Genomic DNA, 25,619 nt, shown 5'->3' on the forward strand with positions numbered 1-25,619 from the left:
GTGTTACATTATGAAATGCTTACAGTCTGCAATATATTATCCCGAATTATATAGAAGCACAAATATACAGTGGTTAAATACTATTTAGTATAGCCTAGGCATACAGTTTAGAAAACTGGAATCCACTATTTTAACTTATCTGTAAAGAGGCAACAATAATTAATCTTAAGTGTCCCATAATGATTTTTTTAAATTATATAAATTCTTAATAGTTAAGCACTCTCCTTAGGAGAAAGGTTACTTGTAATTATTTTGTTTTATTATAATAAGTAAAATTATAAGCCTAAAATATATTATTCCAGTATCCAAGAAAGTGATATATACTTAAAAATAAATTATTACATTCTTTTCTGTTAACTTGTTGCTATTTTGTAAAACACAAAAATTGCCCCTCCACTTTCAGGCAGATTCACTATTCACTATAATGAGAGAAATATATATCTGAATTTAGAACAATAAATTATTATTATTATAACTATATTATATTATTATTATACTGTAAGATACTGTACTATAGTACAATGTAGTATACTATTACAATAACAATTATATTATTATTATAGTTATACTGTTATAGTATAATATACAGTTATGTGTTTTTTTAAGGATAGATTTGCTTTTTTTTTTTTTTTTTTAAGGTCTTTATTGGAATATAATTGCTTTACACTCTTGTACCAGTTTTTGAGGTAGACTTGTTCTTGTTCTCTGCAAATCACTGAAACTGGGCCCTGTCACAGGTAGTGTAAATGCACACTCTTTGAAGAATTTTATTAGGATATTAGGACAATACACACTTTCAAACACAGTATTTTAATTTTGCAAGAGGCCTAATATTCTTAGTTGCAGGTAATATCACATTTTAAAGCCAGTGTTGCAGAGGAAGAAAAAGAACCTTTTGGTTATAATAGAGACCAACATACCAGCGTTGATGGTTTCTTGTTACTAAATAACTTAAAATAAGATCTTAAAAAAAAAATTAATTTTCTAGAGTTTTTTGTTTGTTTTTGTTCGTCTTGTTTTGTTTGCTTGTTTTTTTTGTTTTTTTGTTTTTTCCCAGTGCTATCACTGTCCCGGTTGGTCCAGGGTATGCTTGGTTAAGTGCCTGAGCCTCCAGGTTAAAGTTCATTTCAAAAGACTTAGTGGGTTTATATATGGAAGCATGGTTTGAAAGCTTTTTGAAAGGTTCCTTGCTTTGGGCTAAACGCCTTTTGTGTATTTCTGGCTTCCAGTTTTTAGTCAACGTTCTTGAAATACAACCTCACTCAGTGTCTTAATTGTATTTAAATGATGAGACCAAAAAAAAAAAAAAAAATCCCCATTCACTGTGCATTAGGCAGATGCTAATTCTCACTAGCTTGTGCTCCCTCTCTAGCCCTTTCCCTCCTGCACTTTCTGTATTTTTCGATGGCCTGAGCTGCATTTAATCCCTGTTTGAGCTGCCTCTTTGTCCTGCTACTCAGAAGTAGAAAGTACACATGAAAAGTTCTTAAGTTATAAGTTCTTACTTAAAATATGGTCTCCCGGGGCAAGGCCTTGTTCAGTGACATGTCTAATCAGTGTTTATCACTCTGTAGACACTGCAATATTTAACAAGTGTTGGTGTGGCACTTGAGCTATGACTGAACAGTAAATAGGCCAGATTTGGATGCCAAGCACTACAACTCCCAGCTTCACATTTCAATTATATTTCAATGGGATGGCCTAATGCAAGTGTTTAAACGTTCATTAAATTTAACCTTTCAAATACACAGTGCCAGTGGGCATTCTTGATAACACTAAAGTTTTAAATTTAGATTTCCAACCACTATCACATCAATGAAAAATTCAGGGGTTTTGAAATGTCAAGAATGCTTTGCAATCGATATTGAATTGGCTAAGAACTTTAACTCTCTGTCTCATGGTTCATGTCCTCTTAGTGTTTTGTGATGTGATTACTAATAGTTATTGACTATTTAATGCAATAATGTTCTCGGAGCTAATGAAGAACAGGCACTGCATATCAAAGAAATTTGATAATAGTAACCCAAGCAAGAATTATGGTAGAGAGTATGTTTAGGCTGAATTACAAGCTTGAAAGACATTTTAAATGGAGACAGTCTGTTCGTTATTTGGGGAGGAATTTCATCACAGCCATCCTTAGCAACTGAGAGTCTACTATATTTTGGAGGTCACCAGTACCTTCAGAAAATTCATTTGTTGTCACATCTTGCAGGTTTCAACCTATGATAATTAGAGTCAGGGGGCTTTCCAGCAAACATGAGACTATCTACTCAACACTAGATTTGTAAGATTTGGGTGAAACAAAGGATGTCTCGGCAGTAGCACTATAAGTCACTTGAATTTAAAGGCAGAGCTTTGAAGTCTAGATATGAAGCCCTTTCAGAAACTAGAAGGCAAAACAGAGTTCTTAATTTAAGACTAAGGTCTGTATGGGCTCTTGGATAAATTATGAATAACCCCCCTAGATGAGCTTATCACTGAGGAGCAGTGATCCAAAGCAGATTTAAATATATTCTGAGACATGGCATGACAGAAGTGTGCACATTGCACTGTGGGAGGCTGGAAGAAGGGCACTCAGCACAATCTGGGGGTTTATGGAAGGCTTCTGACTCAGTAATCAGTCAGTGCCTTGGATGCCCCAAGCATTTTACACATTTTATTAAATTTTAATTGAATATCAGTCAACAAAACCAAGATTCCTTAAGTTTCTTCCATGTGTATGTTTTACTTTAGGGCCAGTAAAAAAGACAGAAAAAAAGTGGCAGAGTCTCATGAATCACTATAAAACTTTCATTGTTCCTTTTTCATTTACCCGCCTCTCCAAATCTCTTCAACTCTACAGGAATCGGGAGGAGTAGACAAGTATAGAATTACTCAACCTGGGTAGTGCTGGGAAGTAAAGGAAGCCCTGAAGCCCTGCACCCAAGACTGTGGGCCAGGTGGTGCCATCCTTCCTGCCTCTTCCTGCTTTGTCTCCTATCCTGACTTTTTTAGAACACATTCTGTCAACCATTATCTTGAGAAATCAAACATAAAGTCTTGCTTCACATGTCCACATACATATTTACATGTATCAATAATTTTTCCTCATTTTATCACAAACAATAATTCATACACAATGATAATCCTTAAGCATTTTTGAAACAGAAGTGAAGTCATAAACTAAGATAGACCATGGAAAGTATATCTTTCCATAAAACAACTCCCTATCATAGGAATTACCTCTATAATCTTTATAATGATTCTGTTAGGTGTCATTATTTTCTTTTCATAAATGAAAAGAGTTCATTATTGTAGTTGTTCATTATTGTAGTTGTTTATTCAATTCACTGAACAAATGATGAGCTTCTACTTGCCAGGCTTTATATTACCAGAGACACATCTTGCCATCAAAGACCCCAAAATTTTAGTAGAAACAAAGCTGTATGTTCATCACACCGTTTTCTTTTCCTGAATAGTAAGAAAGGTGGATTTCTCTGCCCCCTACCTCCTACTACAGCTGGATTGGGGCCATGTGATTGAATTTTGGACTGTGGTGGGTAAAAGTAATAGAAGCCATTTCTTGGCCTGGCCCTGGAAAGAATCATGTCCTTTGATCTTTTGGTCCTCTCTTTTCCTGGGTAGGCTGCACAGACTCAGTTGACATAGCTACGATGGAGCAGTACCTCTCAGTTTGCATTGAACTGTGACATGAGGGAGAAACAAACTTCTATTGTGTTAAACTGCTGATATTGGGGGTTTAATTTGTAACTACAGGACAGTCTATTTTTTCCTTCATGTCTAATACAAAGTATCATTGGGGAGACAGACATTAGACAATTGAATACCACAAACAAAATTGCACGGAAGGGAATAAAATGAGTATTCTAAACTGGAATAGCAAAGGAGAACTTTTGTAGTAGATTGGATCATGGTTCAGCAATATGCCCTTCACAGTCCCCATATTTCCAAGGGAAGAGGATACTACCGATGTTAGGTTTGGCTCTCTGACTTGCTTTGGCCAATAGAATAGGTGGAAATAATAATGGACCAGTTCTGAATCCAGGCCTTAAAAGGCCTTGTGTGTTTCTGTCCATACTGTTCCACCTCTGTCATGGGTAAAGGTTATGAAATGAACATGTCCAGATTAGCCCATTGATCCTAGGCAGAAACTAAGAGATAGATGGAGCAGTCACCCTAAAGTAACAGTCTGCTTCCTCACTGGTCTCTCAGACTCTACCTTTAATTACCTCCAACACCATAATATAGTCTAGAGATAACTTCCTAAAACATTTCATCATATGTGTTTGACCTGGGGGAACAAGGGTGAGGAAAAGAACTAACATTTATTGAGTGCATATGTTATTCCAGATATTATCCTAGGTGATTAAAGATGATATTTCTTTCAGATTGTTTTCCCCTGCCAGCAGGCTCTGCCTAAGACGAAGATTTGAGAATAAATACTTTATTTGGGAGGCAGTCTTAGAAAACACCAGGAGAAAAGAAGTGAAACGGGGAAGGGAAGGAAGCCAGTAGTGGGTGTGTAATGAAGTGACTGCCACTCTGGGCAACTAAGGCTCATCCACGTGGAATATACCCCAGGGTGAGCTGTCAGACCGTGAGGAGTGTGGGCTATTTATTCTCCAGCTCTCATTGGTGAACGACTGAAGGCTGCACCTGGAGCCGTTAACCCCTCTGTACTTCCAGGCTGCCCTGGACACCAGCTGAAAGAAGGGTCTCAATAAAACCTGACAGTGCTTTCACGCAGATGCCATGAGCACACAGGAGAATGTTGGCAGTTGGGAGGACATGGGCTGGCCCCCAACCGCTACGGAACCTTCTTTCCCTTTATTCCTCATCAATATCACTATTTTAGAGGGGTTTTACCTGATCACTTAACTTAAAGACACATACCCCAGGTTTCTATCACTTGCTCCTTTCCTTCTGAGCCCTTATCACAATTGTTCACTATTGATTTGCTTATTTTCTTGTATATTTTCTATATTTGTTCCTAGACTGTCAACATAATGAGGTCAAGTACTGAGTTTATTTTGTTCAACAACACCTAGTACAAAGTGAGAACCCAATATTTGTTGCATCAATTATTGAATGACAGCTCTATAAGCTGGGTGGTATAATCTTCATTACTGGATATGAATACTAAGGCCATATTGGTGGTGACAGAATTCCAATCCAGGAAGGTCTGACATGAAATCCCATACTCTTTAACCTACGGTGATAATGATACCATGCTGCTTTCCTATTTCCTGCCTCAGAAAACTCAATTATTTCCTATTTCCTACATTATTAAATCTAAACTTTTTTGCCTGACTTTCAATTCCTTCTATAATCTGCTTCTTAAAAAAATCAGTGCACAAATACATTATAGGATGAATGAAATGTTGCTTAAAACCATATGTGTAAATAACTTGCAGGATGCTTTTTGTCAAAAATTAGTGTAATATGAGAAAGTGTGATCTGGCTTCTAAAAAGTCCAATGTAAAAGGCTAAATGAATGTAAATGTAATTTCTAGAGCAGTGAGAGGGTTGACTGTTAATGATGGTGCATGTAAGAATATTTCTGAGGACAAAATGACTGGAATGGAGAAAAACTGATGACAGGACAGCAAAATTCCTTTTATCCACGCACGATAAGTGATTTTGCTTTAGATGTTGGGCCTGAACAGAAAACACTCTACCACACAGCAAGATGGAAGCAGGAAAATGAAGTAGGAAACAAAAGAGCAAGAAAACAATGTATTTATATTTATATTTGCTAAGGATGTGTAGATGCTTTCATTTACATTATCTCATTTAAGCCTTAGGACCAGGTCATTAGCATGAGTGTAGGGCTTGACAAAAGCATGGGCATAATTTAGCATTCATTCATGGAGTAACAAAATTACTGAAAAAAAGAGAGTTACAGCCTGCGTACCAAGGTGAAAATTCACATAAGACGTAAATAGGTAATAATCTGACCTTTTTTTTTGGAGGAGATGTGGTAGAATGCATTGACTGATCAAAAATACTTGAAGCATTTCCCGATACTATTGCTCCTTTTTATAGGTGCTTCTTCCTATGGGAGGATCATACTTCCTGCCCCAATGATATTATCCTAGGCCATGTGACTCACTTAGGCTAATGGAATACAAGCCAAAGGGAAGTTTTAAGCCAGCCTATGCTCTTTGTTCTCTGTGGCAAATCCTAGCTATGCGCTCTGATGTTTTTTTTTAGATTTTGGAACAAAGAGATGATGGAGCAGAGCCCAGTTAATATGCAGCCAACATGTAATGGTAATGAAAAATAAACTGTTGTTCTTTTAAACACTAAGGTTTAAAGTTGTTTATTTTTTTAAACATCATTTTATTTTATTTTATTATTTATTTATTTGGGCTGCACCACACGGCATGTGGGATCTTAGTTCCCCGACCAGGGATCGAAACTGTGTCCCCTGCATTGGAAGTGCAGAGTCTTAACCACTGGACTACTAGGTCCCAACATTGTTTATTATTACAATGGTAAAAGTTGTATACAAAGAAGAAGGTAAAAGTATCTTTCTAATTCTGGGAAAGTTTGCAAATTAAAAATTGAGAACTTGAAGAAAATCACTTTTCATTGATAACTTTAAAAGTTTAATGGGGACTTCCTAGATGGCGCAGTGGTTAAGAATCTGCCTACCAATGCAGGGGACATGGTTTGATCCCTGCCCCAGGAAGGTCCCACATGCCTCGGAGCAACTAAGCCCGCGTACCACAACTATTGAGCCTGCGCTCTACATCCCATGAGCCACAACTACTGAGCCCATGTGCCACAACTGTTGAAGCCCACATGCCTAGAGCCCATGTTCTGCAACAAGAGTGGCCACCAGAATGAGGAGTCCGCACAACGCAATGAAGAGTAGCCCACACTCACCGCAACTAGAGAAAGCCTGTGTGCAGCAACAAAGACCCAACACAGCCAATAAAATAAATAAATAAATAAATTTATTAAAAAAAGTTTAACATAAGAGAAATTTACAAAAGGTGTTTATAATATTCAAAAGACTTTGGCATGTTACCACATAAGCGCACATGATTCCAAATGAAATGAGAAATAAATTATTTATTGAGTTGTGACATTTAGTTGAAATACTCAGGAGAATTTTATTTAGTTGGTTAATAATAGTATTATAATGCTTACAAAAACTTGAAATTTACTATGTTTTTACATTAATTGATTAGATTTGCAAGAGTGGTTTAAGTATTTGGGGAGGTTCTCCTTGTTACACTAAGGTTTGAAATACTTAATAGAGGATAAAATGTATTAGATTTATGAAAAATAAAAATATTTAAGAAAAATTTTAAGTAAAAGATTTTAGGTGATTGTTAAAAATTATCAGATTTATAAATAGATTAAGATTTGTATGTTCAGTCTTAAAAAATATTGAAAATTTAGGTTTAAGTTAAAAATTTTAACTTATAAAATAAAAATTAAAAATTGCAAATAGACATAATCTTTACTGTGCACAAAAGTCATCCTATAACATTAAAAACTCACAGCAACAAAAGTCACTATGAAGCAGCAAAATATTTCCCATTTTATAAATAAGGAAGTGAAGGCTCAGAAAAATTAAAGTTGCCCCAAACCAAAGTTATGGTAATTCTACAATTTGATAATTCTACAATTTGTAAATGGCTTTCAAATGCTTCATAAAATGTACTTTATTCTCTTTTTTGCATTTAAAATGTTAATACATGTCCATTTATAAAAGCCTTCTAAATTATCATGTAGAAATAAAGTCCTAGTGATTATAGATATTTGTATATTGAAAAAAAAAATTCTCTGCTTGATTTTTCTTTTGAACTTTTTTTGCTTCCCCAACTGGATGGATTATTCCTTAAGAAGAGAAGAGACTTATCCTACCTGAAGTTACTAATCAAAAAAACTGTGCACATAGAAAGTCTTGGTAAGTGCTACCTGAACTAATGAATAAAATGCACAAAAAAATAAGCATTTTATTTTATTATCACTTTATTTCCTTTTAGCCCCTTCATAAAAGAATTTGAGGAGGCTCATAATAAATGATAGATACAAACTAGTTTTAAGCAAAAAAAAGTAGAACCATAAAAAAGGAAAAGAAAGAAAAGATCTTATTATAAGACTAATATTTACTGTGACTTAGCATGGAATGCATCTCTTTGCTTCCCTGGAAGCGAGGCAATAAGGCAAAAGTAGCGGCCACATATTTTCTTAATCTGTTTCAAAGAAGCACATTAATTCTGGTCCAGAATTCTTAAAGGTGTTTAATTTGTTGATTCACATAATGTACAACCTAAAATACCTGTAAATAATAACATTGACCAAATCCTTTACTTTTTCAAGTTTAGAAAAGAAACAAAAGACCTTTCAGTAACATAAAGAATAGTGATTAAGTTGAATGCATGATTACCTATATCTACCTACCTATCTATCTATCCTTTTATGTTAATAGCCTTTTACTATGAAGTATTCTTATGCTAAAGGGCAAGCCTCAAAATTAAGTTAATATATGTTAACACATTATATGTATGATATATATGTGTACATACACACAAATACATTTCTGCAATTTTGGGAATTTGAAGCAACAATTTATATAATCAGTTGGATTCCTATAGATCAGAGATTTAAATTTATTCTTGAAATAGATATGTAGATATGTAACTAGTGGGATATCTTAAAGGACTTTAAAGTTATGCCATCCTTGGATAAACTAGAGTCAGTGCAATTTAATGTTAAAATATAACCTCCTTCTAAATTCACAGAGTCCTATTTAAAAATTTATTGAAAACACTTAGAATTGACACTAAAATAAAAAAATTGAGCACCAGCTTTAGGAAACAAAGTGAAACAAGCTTTATTTGTCTTTGTCTTGAAGCATTAAACAATTAGGGAAAGTAAATAATCTATTTTTAACCACTTATGATCTTAATAAATGATGCCAGAGAGATTCATTTCTATGAGATTTTTTCAAAATAAAGTAAATCAGGACAAGGTAAAAGTGAAATGTGGTTTGTGAATTGGAGGTAAGATTTATTTAAAAGTTTTGGTGTTTTCACTCTTTTAGGTTATCACAAGAACTGACAAGCATTAAGTAACTAAAGGCTGGAGTTTATGCTGATGGATCAGTGAGCTGGGAACAGGCCACCTAATGAACTTTGCTTAATGATGATGTGGATAATACATGGCACCAGAAATATGTTATGTTTATGTAATAAACATTGCAATTGATCCTGAGAGGAATACATGTCTGGATAATGGCAATCGTAAAACTGCTCACCCTTTCCTGACTGTCACTGATTTTTTTTTAAACACAAAAAGTCATTATGGCTATTAAGTACATGTTATAGTATGCCTAGAATACTGTTTACATTTCATATATCATGAGAAATATTCATCTCATTAATATGCTTTCCAAGTGCTATAATTATATATTCAATGAAAACTTACTTTTGCACCCTTTATTTTTTTTTGAAGGTCACCTCTCAGTCTTGACTGTACCTTTCAGTATTCATTGTGGTTCTTAAAAGTTGGTAAATGTAGCCTTTGAGTCAAGAATTAAAGAGGGAGCCTTTCATAGTCTCTTCTCCCTTTTTTCCCCTTCCCGATTAATTTTGTAACAACTTGAGTGAAGCATTTGGTCTAAGGGGGGAAAATCTGAAAAACAAAAAAGCCTTGGAAAAAGCTTAGAAATCATTTTGTGGTCAATGATGCAGAAATGATTGCTCCACCACGGATTATTCCTGGTAATACTGTCCTGCCAAAGGATTATTAATAACAGGATGCCAGCAAAAGTGTTGCTGATCACAAAAGCTGTCATGTTTATTGTCATCTGTAGTGCCTGACTTTAAAAGAGAGCAATAAGAACTGATGCACTTTATGATGTGCTCTATCTTGCCTGACAGTAAACTGATAGGCATGTGACATGTCAAACACTACAAGTGAAAATATGTTCTTGATTAAACATGATGCGTGAAGACCTGTGAGCAGAGAGGTAACATTATTCACTCTTCAGGCATGCAACTAAATGGCACAAAAAATCACATATAGTTTTGTTTTTAAAGTTAAAGAGGAAGTATTTAGCTTTGGTCTTGCTGACAGGAGGTTCAAATTCACACAAAATAAAACAACACAATGCCTGGTTTTCGAATATCTGTCATAAAAAAATGTAAATGAATTAAAAACAGAATTTAGAAAGTACCAATGCAAAGACTTTCTTGCCTTTATACCATATATACACATACTCAATTCAAATAATTAGAACATCTAAAATCTTTCCTTAGGCCTGTACAATACTGGAGATAACATTTAAAAGTCTTTGAGTAAAAATATCTTTGTGCACTAGCTTGAAAATAAATTAAGCCAACTCTTTCTAAGATGGCATGTTCCAATTAAACAGTTAAGTTTTCTTTAAACTAATAAAACCAGACAATCTTCCAAGGGGACTAGAATACATTCATTGCTTTCAGGACTTTTATTTTGTAGAAATACTTATTCTGTATAGAGAACAGTCTCACATGGATTAGAGTTTTAGTTGTGTTGGGGCCCAGGGCAGGCCACCTCAAAATATGCCTCAATGACATATTGATCATTTGAATTCAAGTTACTTAAGAAGTGGCCAATACAGGAGGGACACTGTGAGCTTCCTCTTTGTCTCCCTGAAAGCAGTAAAAAAAACTTTCCATGTGAAAAGTCTGTCTCTAGTGATAGAAGGACCCCCTTTTCTCCAGAGATAAGGAATTAGGGGCAGAGAAGCCTATATAAACAAACCTTGTTACTTCTTAAATTTACTACCCAAGCCCAAACTCTCTTCAGATTCTTCGCTAATTGAGCACCCAAAACCTAAGTTTCTTTGTCCTGTCAATTCCTCACAAATATATTGTTTCTTTGTCTAAAGAAGTATAAAAGCTGCCTGTTGGGCTTCCCTGGTGGCACAGTGGTTAAGAATCTGCCTGCCAATGCAGGGGACATGGGTTTGATCCCTGGTCTGGGAAGATCCCACATGCTGCGGGGTGACTAAGCCCGTGCACCACAACTACTGAGCCTGCTCTCAAGAGCCTGCGAGCCACAACTATTGAACCCATGTGCCACAACTACTGAAGCCCGTGAACCTAGAGCCCGTGCTCCACAATGAGAGAAGCCCGCACACCACAACGAAGAGTAGCCCCCGCTCACTGCAACTAGAGCAAGTCTGTGCACAACAATGAAGACCCAATGCAGCCAATAAATAAATAAATAAACAAATTTAAAAAATAGTATTTTACAACTGGAATTTAAAAAAAAAGTAACTTGAGTGTAATGCAAATCACCATGGTTTTGCAGTTAGAGCTGCAGCAGCTCAAAGTCAAGAATGCCAGAGGTTAACAAGAGAAAGGTACTCACATGGGGCACAGAATGGTCATAGGTCCAAACTACAGTGGACATCTCCAGGGAAGATGTCAGGCCAACAAGGATTCCTTCTTTCTGGGAATGGCCTTAACACAAAACACAGTATTACCCTGGACTTGGGCAAAGACAAGTGACTCAAACTGTGCTAATCAAATTCTCTCTTTGCTGAGAAATAAAACTTGAAATGCAGAGATAGTGATTTTGAATCTTTGGAACTGAATAACATTAATTAAAAAATTTTTTTATTCTGAGAGAGAATAGCCATGAACAACCACTGCTGAGTTCCCTTTTCTAGGTTCCTGTCCCTTTTTCCTCTTTTGTTCTTCTCTTTCCCCTCGGCTTGAGTGAGGAAGCCGAATGTGTCTCCCAGCTCCTAGATAATTTTTTTTTAGGGGTTAGCGTTGCTATTCTACAAAGTTGTGGAACCAGCCTTACCAGAGGTGGAAATAGCTCATGGCCTCACTGGTTATTCTGGCTTCCCATCCAGTACTGTAAGGGCAGGACATGAAGGTGCCAGGTTAATTTGGGTTTTTTGCTAGGCCAGCAGAAGAACTAGATGGACTCACAAGTACACTGGGTTATTCAAGCACAGACTTCAGTAGAGGCAGCAAGATACTACCTCTACTGGAATAGAGGTGATATTCCAAAGCCAGATGAATGTATACGGAATTTACAAAGTAATAATAATAGCAAATAGTTATACAGTGCCAGAAATCGTTCTAAAAGCTTTACATATATTAGTTAATTTAATTATCCCTATTGTTTTCCGATGCATAAACTGAGGCACAGAGAGATTGAGTAACTTGCCTACGTCACACAGGTGGTAGGTAGTAAAGTTGTCACTCAAATGCAGGCAGCTTGGCTCCAGGATCTGTATTCTGAACTACCCCTATCTGTTCTATGTAGCTAAGTTCACGTTCTGAAACTTTTGGATCACACCCCTTCCCCCACACCCCGAGCCAGATCAATGATTTAAAAGGGATTAGACTATTGAAAGAGAAGACTCCGTGAAGGAATTTCTCTGGAGTAGCTATCACCATAGTAGGAGTACCATCCCACCCAGGGGTAAGGAAGCTCTCTTGGTTGACCTTTCATTCTGGAACAGGAGTTCTGAATATTGATGTGCAGTCACATCATGGCAGACAAAACCCATAAGGACTTCTGCCAGAGCTGGTTCATGATTGTGAGTGCCACAGGAGTGCTGTAGGAGGGGACAGACATGTTGCCCACTTCTCAGGATTCCACGAGGAGGCATTTTCCCTAAACTTCCTGAGCTCTGGCCCCATTTTCTAATTTCCAGTGATGTTGAAGGAGTTATGTGATTGGTAAATTCTGAAGAAGAACTGAGCCTAGATGCTGTGCTCAGAACCCCACCTTTCCCTCCTTCTGGAGGCTGCCTGGGACATCTGATTTTGCCCTGCAAGTTTCCAGCTGTACAACACTAGGCTCCATGGAATGAAGCTACATGAGCTAATTCTTAGGAAGATCATGGTAGCCAGGTACTTGAAGTACATCTTCCAATGTCAGTTTCATCAGTAATAAACGTAAATAGGCAAAAAGTGAATTTTGGTGATGCAAATAGCATCTGCAGAAGTTTTTGATGGGACCAGGGCATGGAGCTATGGGCTTTCAGTTTTAGCAAGTAGGACATGCAAGATTTGATTGGTGGTTTATTGTAGTTCACAGCAGTTTCATTCCTAAGCGAGTGGTTGTTTTTGTGCAGACAGGGCTGTTTTATCAACACTGTATTGGCCTTGATGATCTTAGCAGGCATTGGCCACAGTGTTTAAGCTGCTATAGTTTCATCTTGAGCTTTGGGCCTGTTACTTACATAAGCACTATCAATGGCCTTCTAAATCAGAGAACTCTCATTGTGGATATACCCACAGAAGAGCAGTGAATTTGATCAATAAACAAATGAAAAGTAGCAGGGAGCCCTTCTAATGAAAGAATCTGCCCTCTCCCAGGTGGAATTGAAAAAGATAGCAAACATGTCATTGAAATGACTGCATACATAAAGGCTACAGAAAGAAATAATAAAGTCTGTTTAGAGCACTTGTCTTTAAGAATTGAGTTTGTTAAAGTATCTAGGAGGAATTGGAATGGTATGAAAAGAGGCATGCTTCAGTTTCATTATCAGAACAGAAGCAGTAGAAAAATAAAAACAAAATAAAGGAAAACTGGCTAATTACACTGGAGGAAAAGAGAGCCTTCGTTAAGAGAAATACTGAGATTTTATAGGACGTATTAGACAGATATGAAGTGGAAAATGGGAACTTTCAGGCCAAGAGAAACAAATATTAAAAGGAAATAGATAGACCCTGCTGTGATGAATCTTAAAGAAGAAAGTAGAAAAGCAAGAGATGTTTCAGCTGTACCAAGTCAAACACATATGATTGGAGCCTAAAGAAATCTAACCAAAATAGAGAGACAGAATTTCAGAGAGCAATCTGGAGTGAATTTCCCAAGAGATAACAGGGTCTGGGAAACTACTGAGGATGTGGCCTTTCAAGGCTGTACATAAAGAGTCCAGAGTGGCAGCAATTGGGAACCACAATTTGAAGAATGGGGACACAACACCAAAGCATCCACAAAATCTGGACAAATTTAAGGATAGAAAAAAACATATTTAAAACATTATTAGGTGAGTTTCAAAGTGATAAATAATTAGAGGTGAGGGTACAGGTATTGCCTTTCCCTAAGGAAACTCTCCAGAAATTTATAAAATTAGCATTTTAAAGGAAGATCCAGCAAAGACAAAGCATATTAAAGGAGACATATTATAGGAAAAGGCATGCAGAACAATAAGAGATCAAGTCTAGGCTTGATTTTGATCCTGACTTCATGGGGAATTTCTTCCTCAGTGGGGTTATCCAACCCAGACAGGTGAGGATAGATATGATTTGTTTGAATAGTGAAGTTTTTTGAAAGCCTCAGAAATTACTGCTTTCATATCTTTCATATAGAAGACCACATGAGACAAAGTTTAGGAAAATATGTTACAAAAAATATATTTGAGTCCAAAAGCAGTGAAAACCTAAAAAAACAAGGTACTAGCAAATAGTACTAGTTTTATATTATGAAAGAAAGAAAGAATCAACTAAAGGAACAATTTAAACTCTTAGAAACACAGTTCAGACCCCCTGAAATAAGAGTTACCGCATTTAGTGAATAAAAATAAAAGGCACTGTAACGGTTAATTGCACGTGTCAAACTGATTGGGTCACAATACCTAGATATGCAGTCAAACATTATCTTGGATGCTTCCGTAAGAGTGTTTTTGGATGAGACTGACATTTAAATCAGTAGAATTTGAGTAAAATAGATTGCCCTCCATAATGAGTGTAAGCCTCATCCAATCACTTGAAGATCTTTGTAGAAAAAGACTGACTTCCCCAGAGAAAGAAGGAATTCTGCTAACAGATGGACTTTGGACTTATATTGATATATCAGCTTCTTCCTGGCTGTTCAGCCTACAGATTTTGAATTTGCCAGCCACTATAATCATGTGAACCAATCCCTTAAAAAATATAAATATAAATATAAACACACACACATATATACATATACATGCTATAGTTTCTCTTTTTCTGTAGAATCCAAATCCAAATACCCTTATCTGAGTTTCAGATAAGAAATGAATACTATTTTAATTTTAAATGTGCCCTAAATCTTGTATGAGATGTACTTACAGGAAAAAAATTATTTGTTGCTTATCTGAATTCAAATTTAACCAGTGTCTTGTATTTTATCTGGCAACATTACCCTAAAATCAGTAGAACAATAGAAGGAGATGAAACACTATGTGCCTATTTCACTTCTGTGAAAAAAATGTACAGAAAGAGATTCTACTCAAGGCCTGCCTGGAATAGCCCAATGTTGAAAAAAGCAAGTTTCTTGAAAGAACAGACACTTAGCCTCATTAAGTCCCTAGAGGCACACATTTCTGAAGTAACAACAGCTGCTTTAGGCCAGGAACATGCTGGGGTTAATTCTCCAGATGAAAGAGATAATGACAGCAGTTACATAGGCCTAAGCAATTCCATAGCAGTGCATGTGGCAAAGGGCACTAGGGTTCCAGGACTAAAGACATTTGCTCACCAGCCTTTGCAGAAACCATGCTATTAGACAGACTCGTATTCAGCCCATCTCTGGCACTCAAAGAGGCAACAATTTTCAAAGGTTTGAAAATATTGCATGGGGACATATGCACTGCAAACAAGCTGAACTAGGGTATTCGGCATTGCAAGTTTCTAAACTTTGCGAAAAGGCAAAAGTGTCTTAATAGCTTCTCTTTGAGAGAGGAGATAGTATGTACAGGTGATGATTCCCCTATATATCACCTATGCAACACACCAAAATTAACCTCTGGATGGGAGAGTTCTTCCAGTTACATTTATTTTTCTTTTATTTTTTTCATTCTCTTCCAGTTATATTTAAATGCAGAATTCATAGTTTACAATTTGTAAACTGGTTTGGCTAATTCCTTCATCTCCTTATTAATTTGCCATCTTTTGTGAAAGTTCTACATATTCTAGTCTCCCTACGTGAAGTTGTCCTCAAATCTCTCTCTAATCCTAACCCCACCCCCCATAACTTTGCTTTTTCCCACAGTATGAATTGCCTTCTAATGAATTATAAATTATTTTGTTTAATGTCTGCTTTCCCCAACTAGAGCATAACTCTGTTGAGACCAGAAATGTTTGCATTTTTTGGTTCTTAAATTTTTTCTCATTATATATCACAAATAGGGAGAGAGGCACAGGGTTGGTAGGTAGGCACTCAAACAGTAGATATTTGTTGAATAAATGAATGTAATTTAAGTATATTGCAGAAGCTTTGCTAATCATGTAGGGCATTCTTTGGGATAACAAGTAGAACATGAAGTGTCAAGACTTTGGTTTACAGTGGTGCTGGAGTTAAATCTACACTGCTCCTCCTCTCTGCCCCTAATGATATCAGAAGTGTCCATGAAAGAATAGCAATTTATATCTGGGAGAGACTGCCCTAATAAATTTCCCTCTAGTCATCTAAGGGTTTAATGTTTAATCTCAGTAGCTTAAGAGATAAAAATTCTAAGGAACATTGCAAGTAGAGATGCTTCTTATCCGCTCACCTATTTTCTGTGCAGAGAGATTTCTTCAACACTACTGACCTCTTATCTCATTCCCAACTCTTATTAGGAAATGCAATTATTTACTTGATTCGTAAATTTTGAAGAATTTGATATATGTAGCTCAATCCCTTCCTCCCTCTTTCTTTGGTGTGAACTTGCTTCTAGAAAGACACAGTACACTGATCTATTTCTCGATGCTATACATTTTGTAGGAGGAATTCCCCACATAAGGAGGCCTGTGACTTTTCTGTACTGCCGTGGCTGAGTGGGTTAAGTATGCTTATACCTGGAGTGTAGAATGAAGTCCATAAATGCCAAACATCTCAGCTATGTGCTCTAATCTAGCTGTTAAAAGTAATAAAATTGATGCTTGATCTCTAACTTTCTAACATCTTGTCAATATCTTAATTTGTTCCAAAATTGGTCTGGAATACGAAAGATATTTATTGGATGCCTTTATACTCCAATAAGTATCACGGCATGAATGAAGTTGTATCTTTTACAGTTTGTTCATTTTTTTTTCTTTTGGTAAACTTTTATTAGAGTGATAATTATATATCAAATATTGTGCTTAATCTAGTGGTAGACAAATGAATAAGATGTATCTGCCTGCCCTTCAGCAATTTACAACCCAATGGGGAGGAAAGAGACATGCAATCAGAGGATAAAATACTATGCCATAAGTACTGCATTAATCATCTGTGCGAATTGTTTCAGGGAACAATAAGAGGGAGGTCCTGCCCTCTGCCAAGGAGAAAAGGAGAACCTTTCATAAAGAAGGAATAAATTAGTAGGGTGGTTACTACTGAAATAAATGGAAAGGTGTAGAAAGGGCTGAAATTTTATTTGAAAAGGTCTTTCACCAGATAATAGAACCAACCCTTAGCAAAAATATGTAGCAAGTTAATTTGTTTTTCAAACCCCTCACCTTTGTAACCATTTTTTGACCTTTCCTGTCTCTTTCTGGGCATCCAAAGACCTCTTGAGATTTGATTCCTTTAAATTACCGAGATCAGTGATATAAAATTACTTTTACGTTAAAGAGTCTTAAGATTTGACTAGGGTTACCCTCAAAGGAATTTGCATTTTAAAAGATCCAGTGAAGATTCAAGCCTCAACACTAATGAATGGTTTGCTAAGCCAGAGGTGCTAGGAAAATTAATGCTGGTGGATCTTTTCTAAAATTATATCCTAAGTAGAATCTTGGGAGAACTATGGCTGCAGATAACTAAGGAAGCTAGTTTAAACCTGTGGATATTCCAGAGAAGAGTTTAAGACATATTTTCCCCTGAATTTCTATTACTACCTTGAATAGAAAAGCTGTCTAAAATACATCAACTTTGCACTGTTTGCATGAGCCTGATTTCAATTTTCTAATTGGTCGAAGAATGTTCAGGCTGTGAATATATTTAATCTAATCTCCCTTTAATCTTGTTTTTACATCATGCCAAAATTATTAGTGATTATTACATGTATTAATTTCAGGTGTGCTGATAAAATTCAAGTTTAAGATACAACCTTATTCTTTGTTATGATACTGTATAGTCACAATCTAAGATGTTAATAGAAAGTCAAACTAGTAAGATTTTCTAGCTAATGAGAAATTATTGACCACTTGTTTCTCTTGAGCCCCCTTGTACTAAAATAATGTACATTATTCCTTTGGCTTTGTTGTAGGACTTAAGAAATGGTCACCTTAAAGAAAGACCTAAGAAAGGAGCAGTGGGAAAGACTAGTCTCCTAGAATGGATATGCCAGACTAAAGAGGTAAGCAGAGCTGGATAGGAATATGTAATTCAGTAAGTCTGATGTTTTAGATACATGAGTGTTAATTTATAATTCTTTAAGCTATACACACATTATATACATTTCTTTGTATGATAATTTATGCTTAAAAATTTTTAAGGATTAAGCAGAAAGTGAATCCTGGAGAGGTAAAATGAGGACAGAGAATACTGCAGTGTACATATATAGCATGGAACGGTAGGAATAAGATAGCTTCTGGAGTCAAACTTAATGTTTGCATCCCAGCTGTGGCACTTCCTAGCTGTGTGACATTGCATAAATTATTTAACAAGTCTGAAATCCTATAGCTTCATCTATACAATATAACTAATAATTGCTTAAGTTTGAAAGAAAGAAGGGCTGGTCCTAGAATGGAAGGGAGATATAGGGGAAATGGGTCTCATTCCAAAGAAACTGTATTTTAAGAAAAGTTTAAGGAGCAACTGAAAATAATGGAAACACAACTGCCCACTATGTATAGGGCTTAGAAGGAAAAGAGGGCTCTGTATGATAAATAGAGGCCTGTGAGTCACCTTAATATCAGTGCTCAGGTTCCTGATCTCCCAAGTACCGCCTCTTCTGTTCATTGTTCCCATTCCCATCCCTAAAATATTTTGGGACAGCTAAATATATATAGACAAATATACACTACAAGCAATAGTATGAGATATAGTGTTGAATAACCTTACGTGTTCCATTATGCTAGACCAAGTGGCAAATACATTATCTTACTTTCACTTACTTACATTATCTAGGATTACTTTTAATACTAAACCAGCTCTTGAACATGATCGGTCCAGTATAATAGGCTTAAGCCAATGAGTGCATAGCATTCTTATGGTGTATAGTAATGGTACAGGGATAGGGATTTATCCCAATTTAGGCTAGTGAAACGATAGGGAACATTTTCTAGGAGCATGTAAGAGGTTTTCTAGCATAAAGAGATGCCTGGGAAAAGACAGTAACTCTTCCTCTGCACTCTGATACTGTTATGCATGTGTGTGAGGTCTATAACTACATAGCATGGTGCTTCATCCTGAGGATTACTTCAAATTTCCTTAGCAGATATAAGCCCTCCACACCCCCACTGCCTAAGCCCCCAGACCGAGTGAGTAAGATGAGAGTAACACCAGGTCATCAACATCATACTTGAGTCATTGGGACATAGTTTGAAATAGGAACGTGGTAAAGAATACAAGTATCTGGGGACCCACCACAAACTTGAGATGAAATCAACAAGAAGAAGGGTAGTCTTAGGATCTTTCAAATTAATGCACCCCAGTTCTTACATTGCATTTAGAGTTCCCTGCTTCTTTATCTTGTTTACCATAAATCATCCAAGGCTTGACTGGTTTTCAATCCTTGATTCATTGACACATATTTAACATAAAATTCTTAATAAGGATGGTGCATCAGCTCTCTGGAGGAGGAAACTAAAATGGGAATCAGAATGCCAAAAAAACGGGTAGCTAAACAGCAAGAACAATCATAACAAAGGTGAAAGCTGACAACTCGATATGGGGGGAAGCCCAGATGGAATTCTAGACAATAATGGGTGTTTACAAAACTCACCTTGAATCATCGGGCAAAGGTTAAAATCATGTTCAATAACTTCTAATATGAACTCAGAAAACTGACTAATTATCATAACTTTCTCCAAACTGGTTAATACAAGAATATTTTGACATTTGGAAAGGTAGCATTCAGTTATTTGAAAACAAAATAATTTTGTGTTATCTCCTGATAATATAAAACAGATTGTTTATATTAAGGAAAAGTAAAATATCAACGCTATAAGGATAGAATTATGTTATTAGGAATCTAAATTTTATAAGAAGGTAAAATAAATTAAAAAAACTCTTCAATGAATTTTTCATATTATTCAGAAACTGATAGAAAGCCTTTGTGAAATTTTAGTTCACATAGTACTGACTCAGGGAAATTTTGAGGAAAAAATTATACCTTCATAGATATTTCTCTATGTGAAAACAATTAGTTTGTTTTTTCTTTTAAACAGGCCATAGTCACAACTATGCTACCAAGAATTACTTAGCTACTGAAAACTAAATTAGACTGAGTTTAAAAAAAAAAAAAGACAACATAGCAAAGCTATTAAAACAAAATTTAAGAAAATATAGATGATTCACTTTTTTGTACAGCAGAAACTAACACAACATTGTAAAGCAATTATACTCCAATAAAGATGTGTTAGAAAAAAGAAAATATAAATTTGTAAAAATAAATTGAAGTCATAAACATTTAGGATTGTTATATACTCTTGATGAACTGACCCCTTTATCATTATGAAATGATCTTTATTAAGTTTTACTCTGAACTTACTTTTTTCTGATATAAATATAGTCACTCAAGCTTTCATTTAAATACTTTTTCTATCCTTTTATATTTAACCTTTTTGTATCTTTACATTTAAAAAGCATTTTGTATGGGTAACATACTTTTTTTTTTTGCTTTTGTAACCAATCTGACAAGCTTTGCTTTTAATTGAGGTATTTACACCATTTACACTTAATGTAATTATTGATCTGTTAAGGCTTATGTCTGCCATTTTATTATTTGTTTTCTATTTGTTCCCTTGGCTCCTCATTCCTCTATTTCTTTTTTTTTTAATTAAATGATTTATTTTATATTTCTTAACATCCCTAGAGAGAGAGAGAAAAAGTGGCGAGCCCAGGAATTTAGATCCAAGCCTACATTCATTCAAACAACACATTTCATTTAGGAAAATAACTGCAATAATTACTCCATGTCCTCTATATTCTACTCAGTATTGTTTTAATGTAAAATATAAACTCTTCTACTACTATTGATACTTGAGAAATAAAAGGAATATCACCCAACATGTTAAAAAGAGACTGTACAAGGTAGATATTTCATAGTCTATCTTTAACTGAAAACATTTCTTGCAACTTTTATAGTTCCCACGTGCAGCCTAAGCCCTGGCATAATCTGATCTAATGTGTTTTTATAAAATAAGTGTATATATAGAATAAAAAGCATATCTAATGACTGGGTTCACAAAACTATAAAATATAAGGGGCAAATCATCAATATTTAAGATGTACATACCAGTGGAAATTTGAAAGAATAAGAACTCAAAAAGGCAGCAGTTACCCGTATCAAAAGAAAAATTAATTATTTGATATGCAATGGGCTCTCTTCCTCTATTTCTTTTTTCTTGTCTTCCTATGGGTTGCTTGAATATTTTTTAGTTCAACTCTTATTTATTTATAACTTTTAATATAAATAATAAAGTAAGCAACCATACTGAAAATGTACATATACCAAGGAACTGCAGGAGATATTTAGACCCTAAAGGTAGCCCTCAGCTGGAAGTCAGCAAAAGGCAGCGCTCTTGGTCATAAAACCAACAAGAAAGTGAATTCTGCCAACAGCCTAAGTAAGCTTGGAAGTAGGTTCTTCTCCAATTGAATTCATGATGAAACTTCAGCCTGATGAAACCGTGCGGCAGAGAACCTAGATAAGCCCTACCTGGATTCTTGACCCAAAGAAACTGTGAGATAAACTGTTTTAAGCCAGTAAGTTTGTGGTAATTTATTACATAGCAATATAAAATTAATATAGCATCATAGAGAGATTATTAGTGGTCTGTCTCAGCAGAGTGATTGGGTAGAAGCCAGACTGCATTAATTTGACAGAGTAACTAGGGGGTAAGTAAATGGAGTGAGTATAGATGACTCCTTTCAGAGATCTGCCTGAGAACAGAATGAGAATGTAGGGCTGTAGCTGAATGGTGCTTTGGTTTTAAGGACAAAGTTTTTATTTTTTAATGGGAAGCAATTTGAGCATATTTAAAAGTCTGTGTTTTATAAGAATCAATTTTTACAGAAAGTTTGCTTGGCTATGCTAAATGCAATATAGCTAGATATAATCCACATGAAATAATCTATTAAGAGCTATGTCTGGTGACCTAATGTTGATATTAACATTGAATATATTGTAAAAGAGTATAAAAGACTATAAAAGAAAGCACTATGAATTTCTGTTATTTTACAACACCCTTGTTTGCAATATCTCCAAATGAAAGAGGGTTCACCTTGCATCTGTAGGATCCTATTGTCTGAGTCAATTTCCACTATTCTTTCAATTTTCAGTAAAGGAAAGCCACTATCATTTGCTTTCTATGATGATTCTCTAAGGTGGCAGCTTTCTATGGGAGTTGACCGGTAATTCTTGGTCTAGGTGCCATGTTGAACTTGTAGAAGCATAGGGAAAGAACTTGTGTGAGACTAATTATGTGAGACAAATTACCATCTAACATGAATTACTATCTAACATTGCTGCAAGAATTCAAGCTTTATGCCATTTGTTTACAACCTGTTCTTTGTTGTATATTACTATTTCTAAAAATAGTGGTTACAATTTCTGTAGATGTTCATTTCTATGATCAAAAGATGCTTTGGTATCCTCAAATGGTTAGTTTGAAAAACAGAACAATAATAATAAATGAAGAGGAAGAGAGAGAGGAGGAAAAACAAAACTTGCCATGCCCCAAGTTCTATACCAGGTACTTAATATAAACCTTCCTTAATTCTCCAAACAATCCTTCAAGATAGGCTCTTTAATTATTCTCATTTTCCAATAAGTAAACTGAGTCTTAGATTAAGAACATAATACTCAGGTCCTGCAGCTAGTCATTAAGTGTCACATTAGAGAATAAACCCTTATGTGTGACTTTAATGTCTTAATTAACTACTACATTGCTCCCATTCTAAAAAGGAAGATTCTTTCTTAGGGAATTAAGAGTGGTCTGTACAGGATGAGAACTGTTCATTAGACTAACGAGGGATAACAAAGACCTATCTGGCAGAGAATAATACTTTATATGGTTCTCATTTCTCATTATGTCCTTCCATGTTCAATAATATAGCCAATCCAGCTGAGCCCCTGTAGTGATATTTCAAAAATTGTCCTGACTGCCATGATCCAATTGTTGAGGACTTGCTTGTTATAACACAGAAAACGGTTATATTATGCACCTTACATTAGACAACAAGACTAACGCTGAAATATGTCTATTATTATCAGTCTTTTGTATCCATGGTGATTTAATGTCATCTTGCCGCCAGTCATTTGACTTAGGCTAGTGGTTTTCAGACTTGAGCTTGCATCAGAATCTCCTGTAGCACTCCTTCAAAACACACAGATTACTAGACCCAACTCTCAGACGTTTGGACTCAGTAGCTGTGGGTTGTACACATTAAAATTTGTGTTTCCTAACAAGATACCAGATGCTGCTGCTGGTCTGGAGACAACACTTTAAGAACCACTGGCCCAGACTAGGGTTTTAAAATCTTTTTCAACGAAGAATCAGGTAAATACTTTTGGCTTTGTGGGCCACATAGTCTCTGTCACAACTGCTCAACTCTTTCTTGCCATGGAAAGCAGCCATACACAATACCTAAACGAATGGGAGATGGCTGTGTTTCAATAAAATTTTATTTACAGAAACAGGTGTCAGGATGGATTTGATAAATGGACCGTAGGTGATCAACCTCTGGCATAGACTAACTCAGTACAAGAGGTCTGAAAAATGACTTTGTATACATTAAATATATTCTGTGACTCTATGAGAATCAACTATAGATTTATCCACAAAACCTTAAGTTTCTAAATAAAATCTGCAGAACTGTACCAGAGTCTAAGCTGACTGTGTTAAACCAGCACAGAGGAAAAACCCCAAAGCGTTGCTATGAACTCAATAAAAAAGCAACAGTTTTATGCACTAGTCTCCATCTTATAAACAGTTTTTGTTTTAACATGCCCATGAACTATATCTTCATTTTCAAATTTTAGTTTTACTTAGATATTATTTATAATGTTAGAAGCTATAACTATACCAAATAAAAGAAAACTAACAGTATCTTGAATGACATAGATGCCAACCCAATCAGATTATATATTGACTTTATAATAAAATGAAATGAAACAAAAATACTACTTGCCATGAGTGTGCCCAGATTTAATATATTTGGTCTTTACCCAGAATGGTATACTTCAAACTAAGTTAAAATGCCAATATTACTAAACTGTATATGCCGGTGAACCCACTGCATTAGCTCTATCCTTACAAAATGTAAATTCCTGTAAAAAGATATCAGACAGATAAATTTTTGTCATAATGGATTGTGACTTAATTCCCTGAAAATAATTAGATGCAAATGCCAAGAGGAAAGGTAGTATTATCGGTCCCCTTATAAACTTAAAATGCAAGTATTATGTTAAACATCTCCAACAATGCTACAGACTAGAAATATTTAGATAAAATCTCTACAGTTGTATATTGTAACATTTTGACAATTTAAAGATGGATTAAAATGGCTTTATGAGGGGATACACGACTTCCATTTTTCAAAATCTTTTCCTAAATTTGATTAAATCAAATGTTTCATTTTGATCAATGGGTTTATATTTGTCACTAGACATTTATTTTTTAGTCTAATGCAGTGGTTTTCAAAGTGTCTTCATTTTTTAAAAAAACCATTGAAAGAGTATTGTGGTCAAATGAAACTGGAAAATATTTACTTTAAACAATTTCAAAGTTGCTGGTTTTATGGTTTGTTTTTTAATTTCAGGACTCTTTGTAAACAATATTCATGGTACAAACATCTAAGAAAGATGTGGTAAACTGCAGCTTTCTCCAATCTCATTTGAACATGAAACCAAATTATCAGTAGAGCATTCTGAAGTACAAGAAAAACACTTAAGAAAACAATGCCTGAATCCAGGTACCATACGATAATTTTTTTTTTAAATAAATTCAGTTAGATTCAACAAGTATTTGTTAAGTACCTCTATTATTTGAGTTATCACTTAAAGGTTAATGTTCTAGTTTTACTATACTACTCACCTAAGTCTATCTAGAACACAGGTAATCCTATTAAACATACTTACACTCCTCTTCAGGCCTCTTCCGAAGTGCTGCACGAACTTCTTTACAAGGACTTCTCTGATATTGTGGGGGATTCCTTCCCCTTATTAAGTTCTCCATCCTATAGGAGGGAATTAAAAGAGTATTTTAATACCAAAATCTTGATAAATTTTGACAAATTAAATGGTTTAAATCAAGAGTCAACAATTCAGGTAGACCACATCATTAACAGTATCTAGCAAAGAGTAGGCGAGTAGAGAGTGGAAGTGACTGTGTTAAACTGGAGAGTGCTTGACTTTTCTAAGGCATCCCAGTTTTAAAAATATAAAAACACATGTGGATGAAACTCATATGCACATTCTCCAATTAGAGACTGTTATGGACTGAATGTTTGTGTCCCCACCCCCTCCACTCCTCCAAACC

At 35.4% G+C, this 25,619-nt stretch overlaps 1 protein-coding gene across 2 annotated transcripts in view; it reads right to left on the reverse strand.

The window, feature by feature from the left end:
• Positions 1-25,316, reverse strand: part of LRRC7 (leucine rich repeat containing 7) — a 371,481-nt gene extending 346,165 nt beyond the window's left edge. For both annotated transcript variants that reach the window (XM_057744562.1, XM_057744552.1), the window contains exon 1: positions 25,220-25,316. In XM_057744562.1, the coding sequence (XP_057600545.1) occupies positions 25,220-25,316 (97 nt within the window). The remainder of the gene's footprint in view (positions 1-25,219) is intronic.
• Positions 25,317-25,619: the final 303 nt, after the last annotated feature.

This window comes from Hippopotamus amphibius, chromosome 1 (assembly GCF_030028045.1).
Source record: "Hippopotamus amphibius kiboko isolate mHipAmp2 chromosome 1, mHipAmp2.hap2, whole genome shotgun sequence".
NCBI lineage: Eukaryota > Metazoa > Chordata > Mammalia > Artiodactyla > Hippopotamidae > Hippopotamus > Hippopotamus amphibius.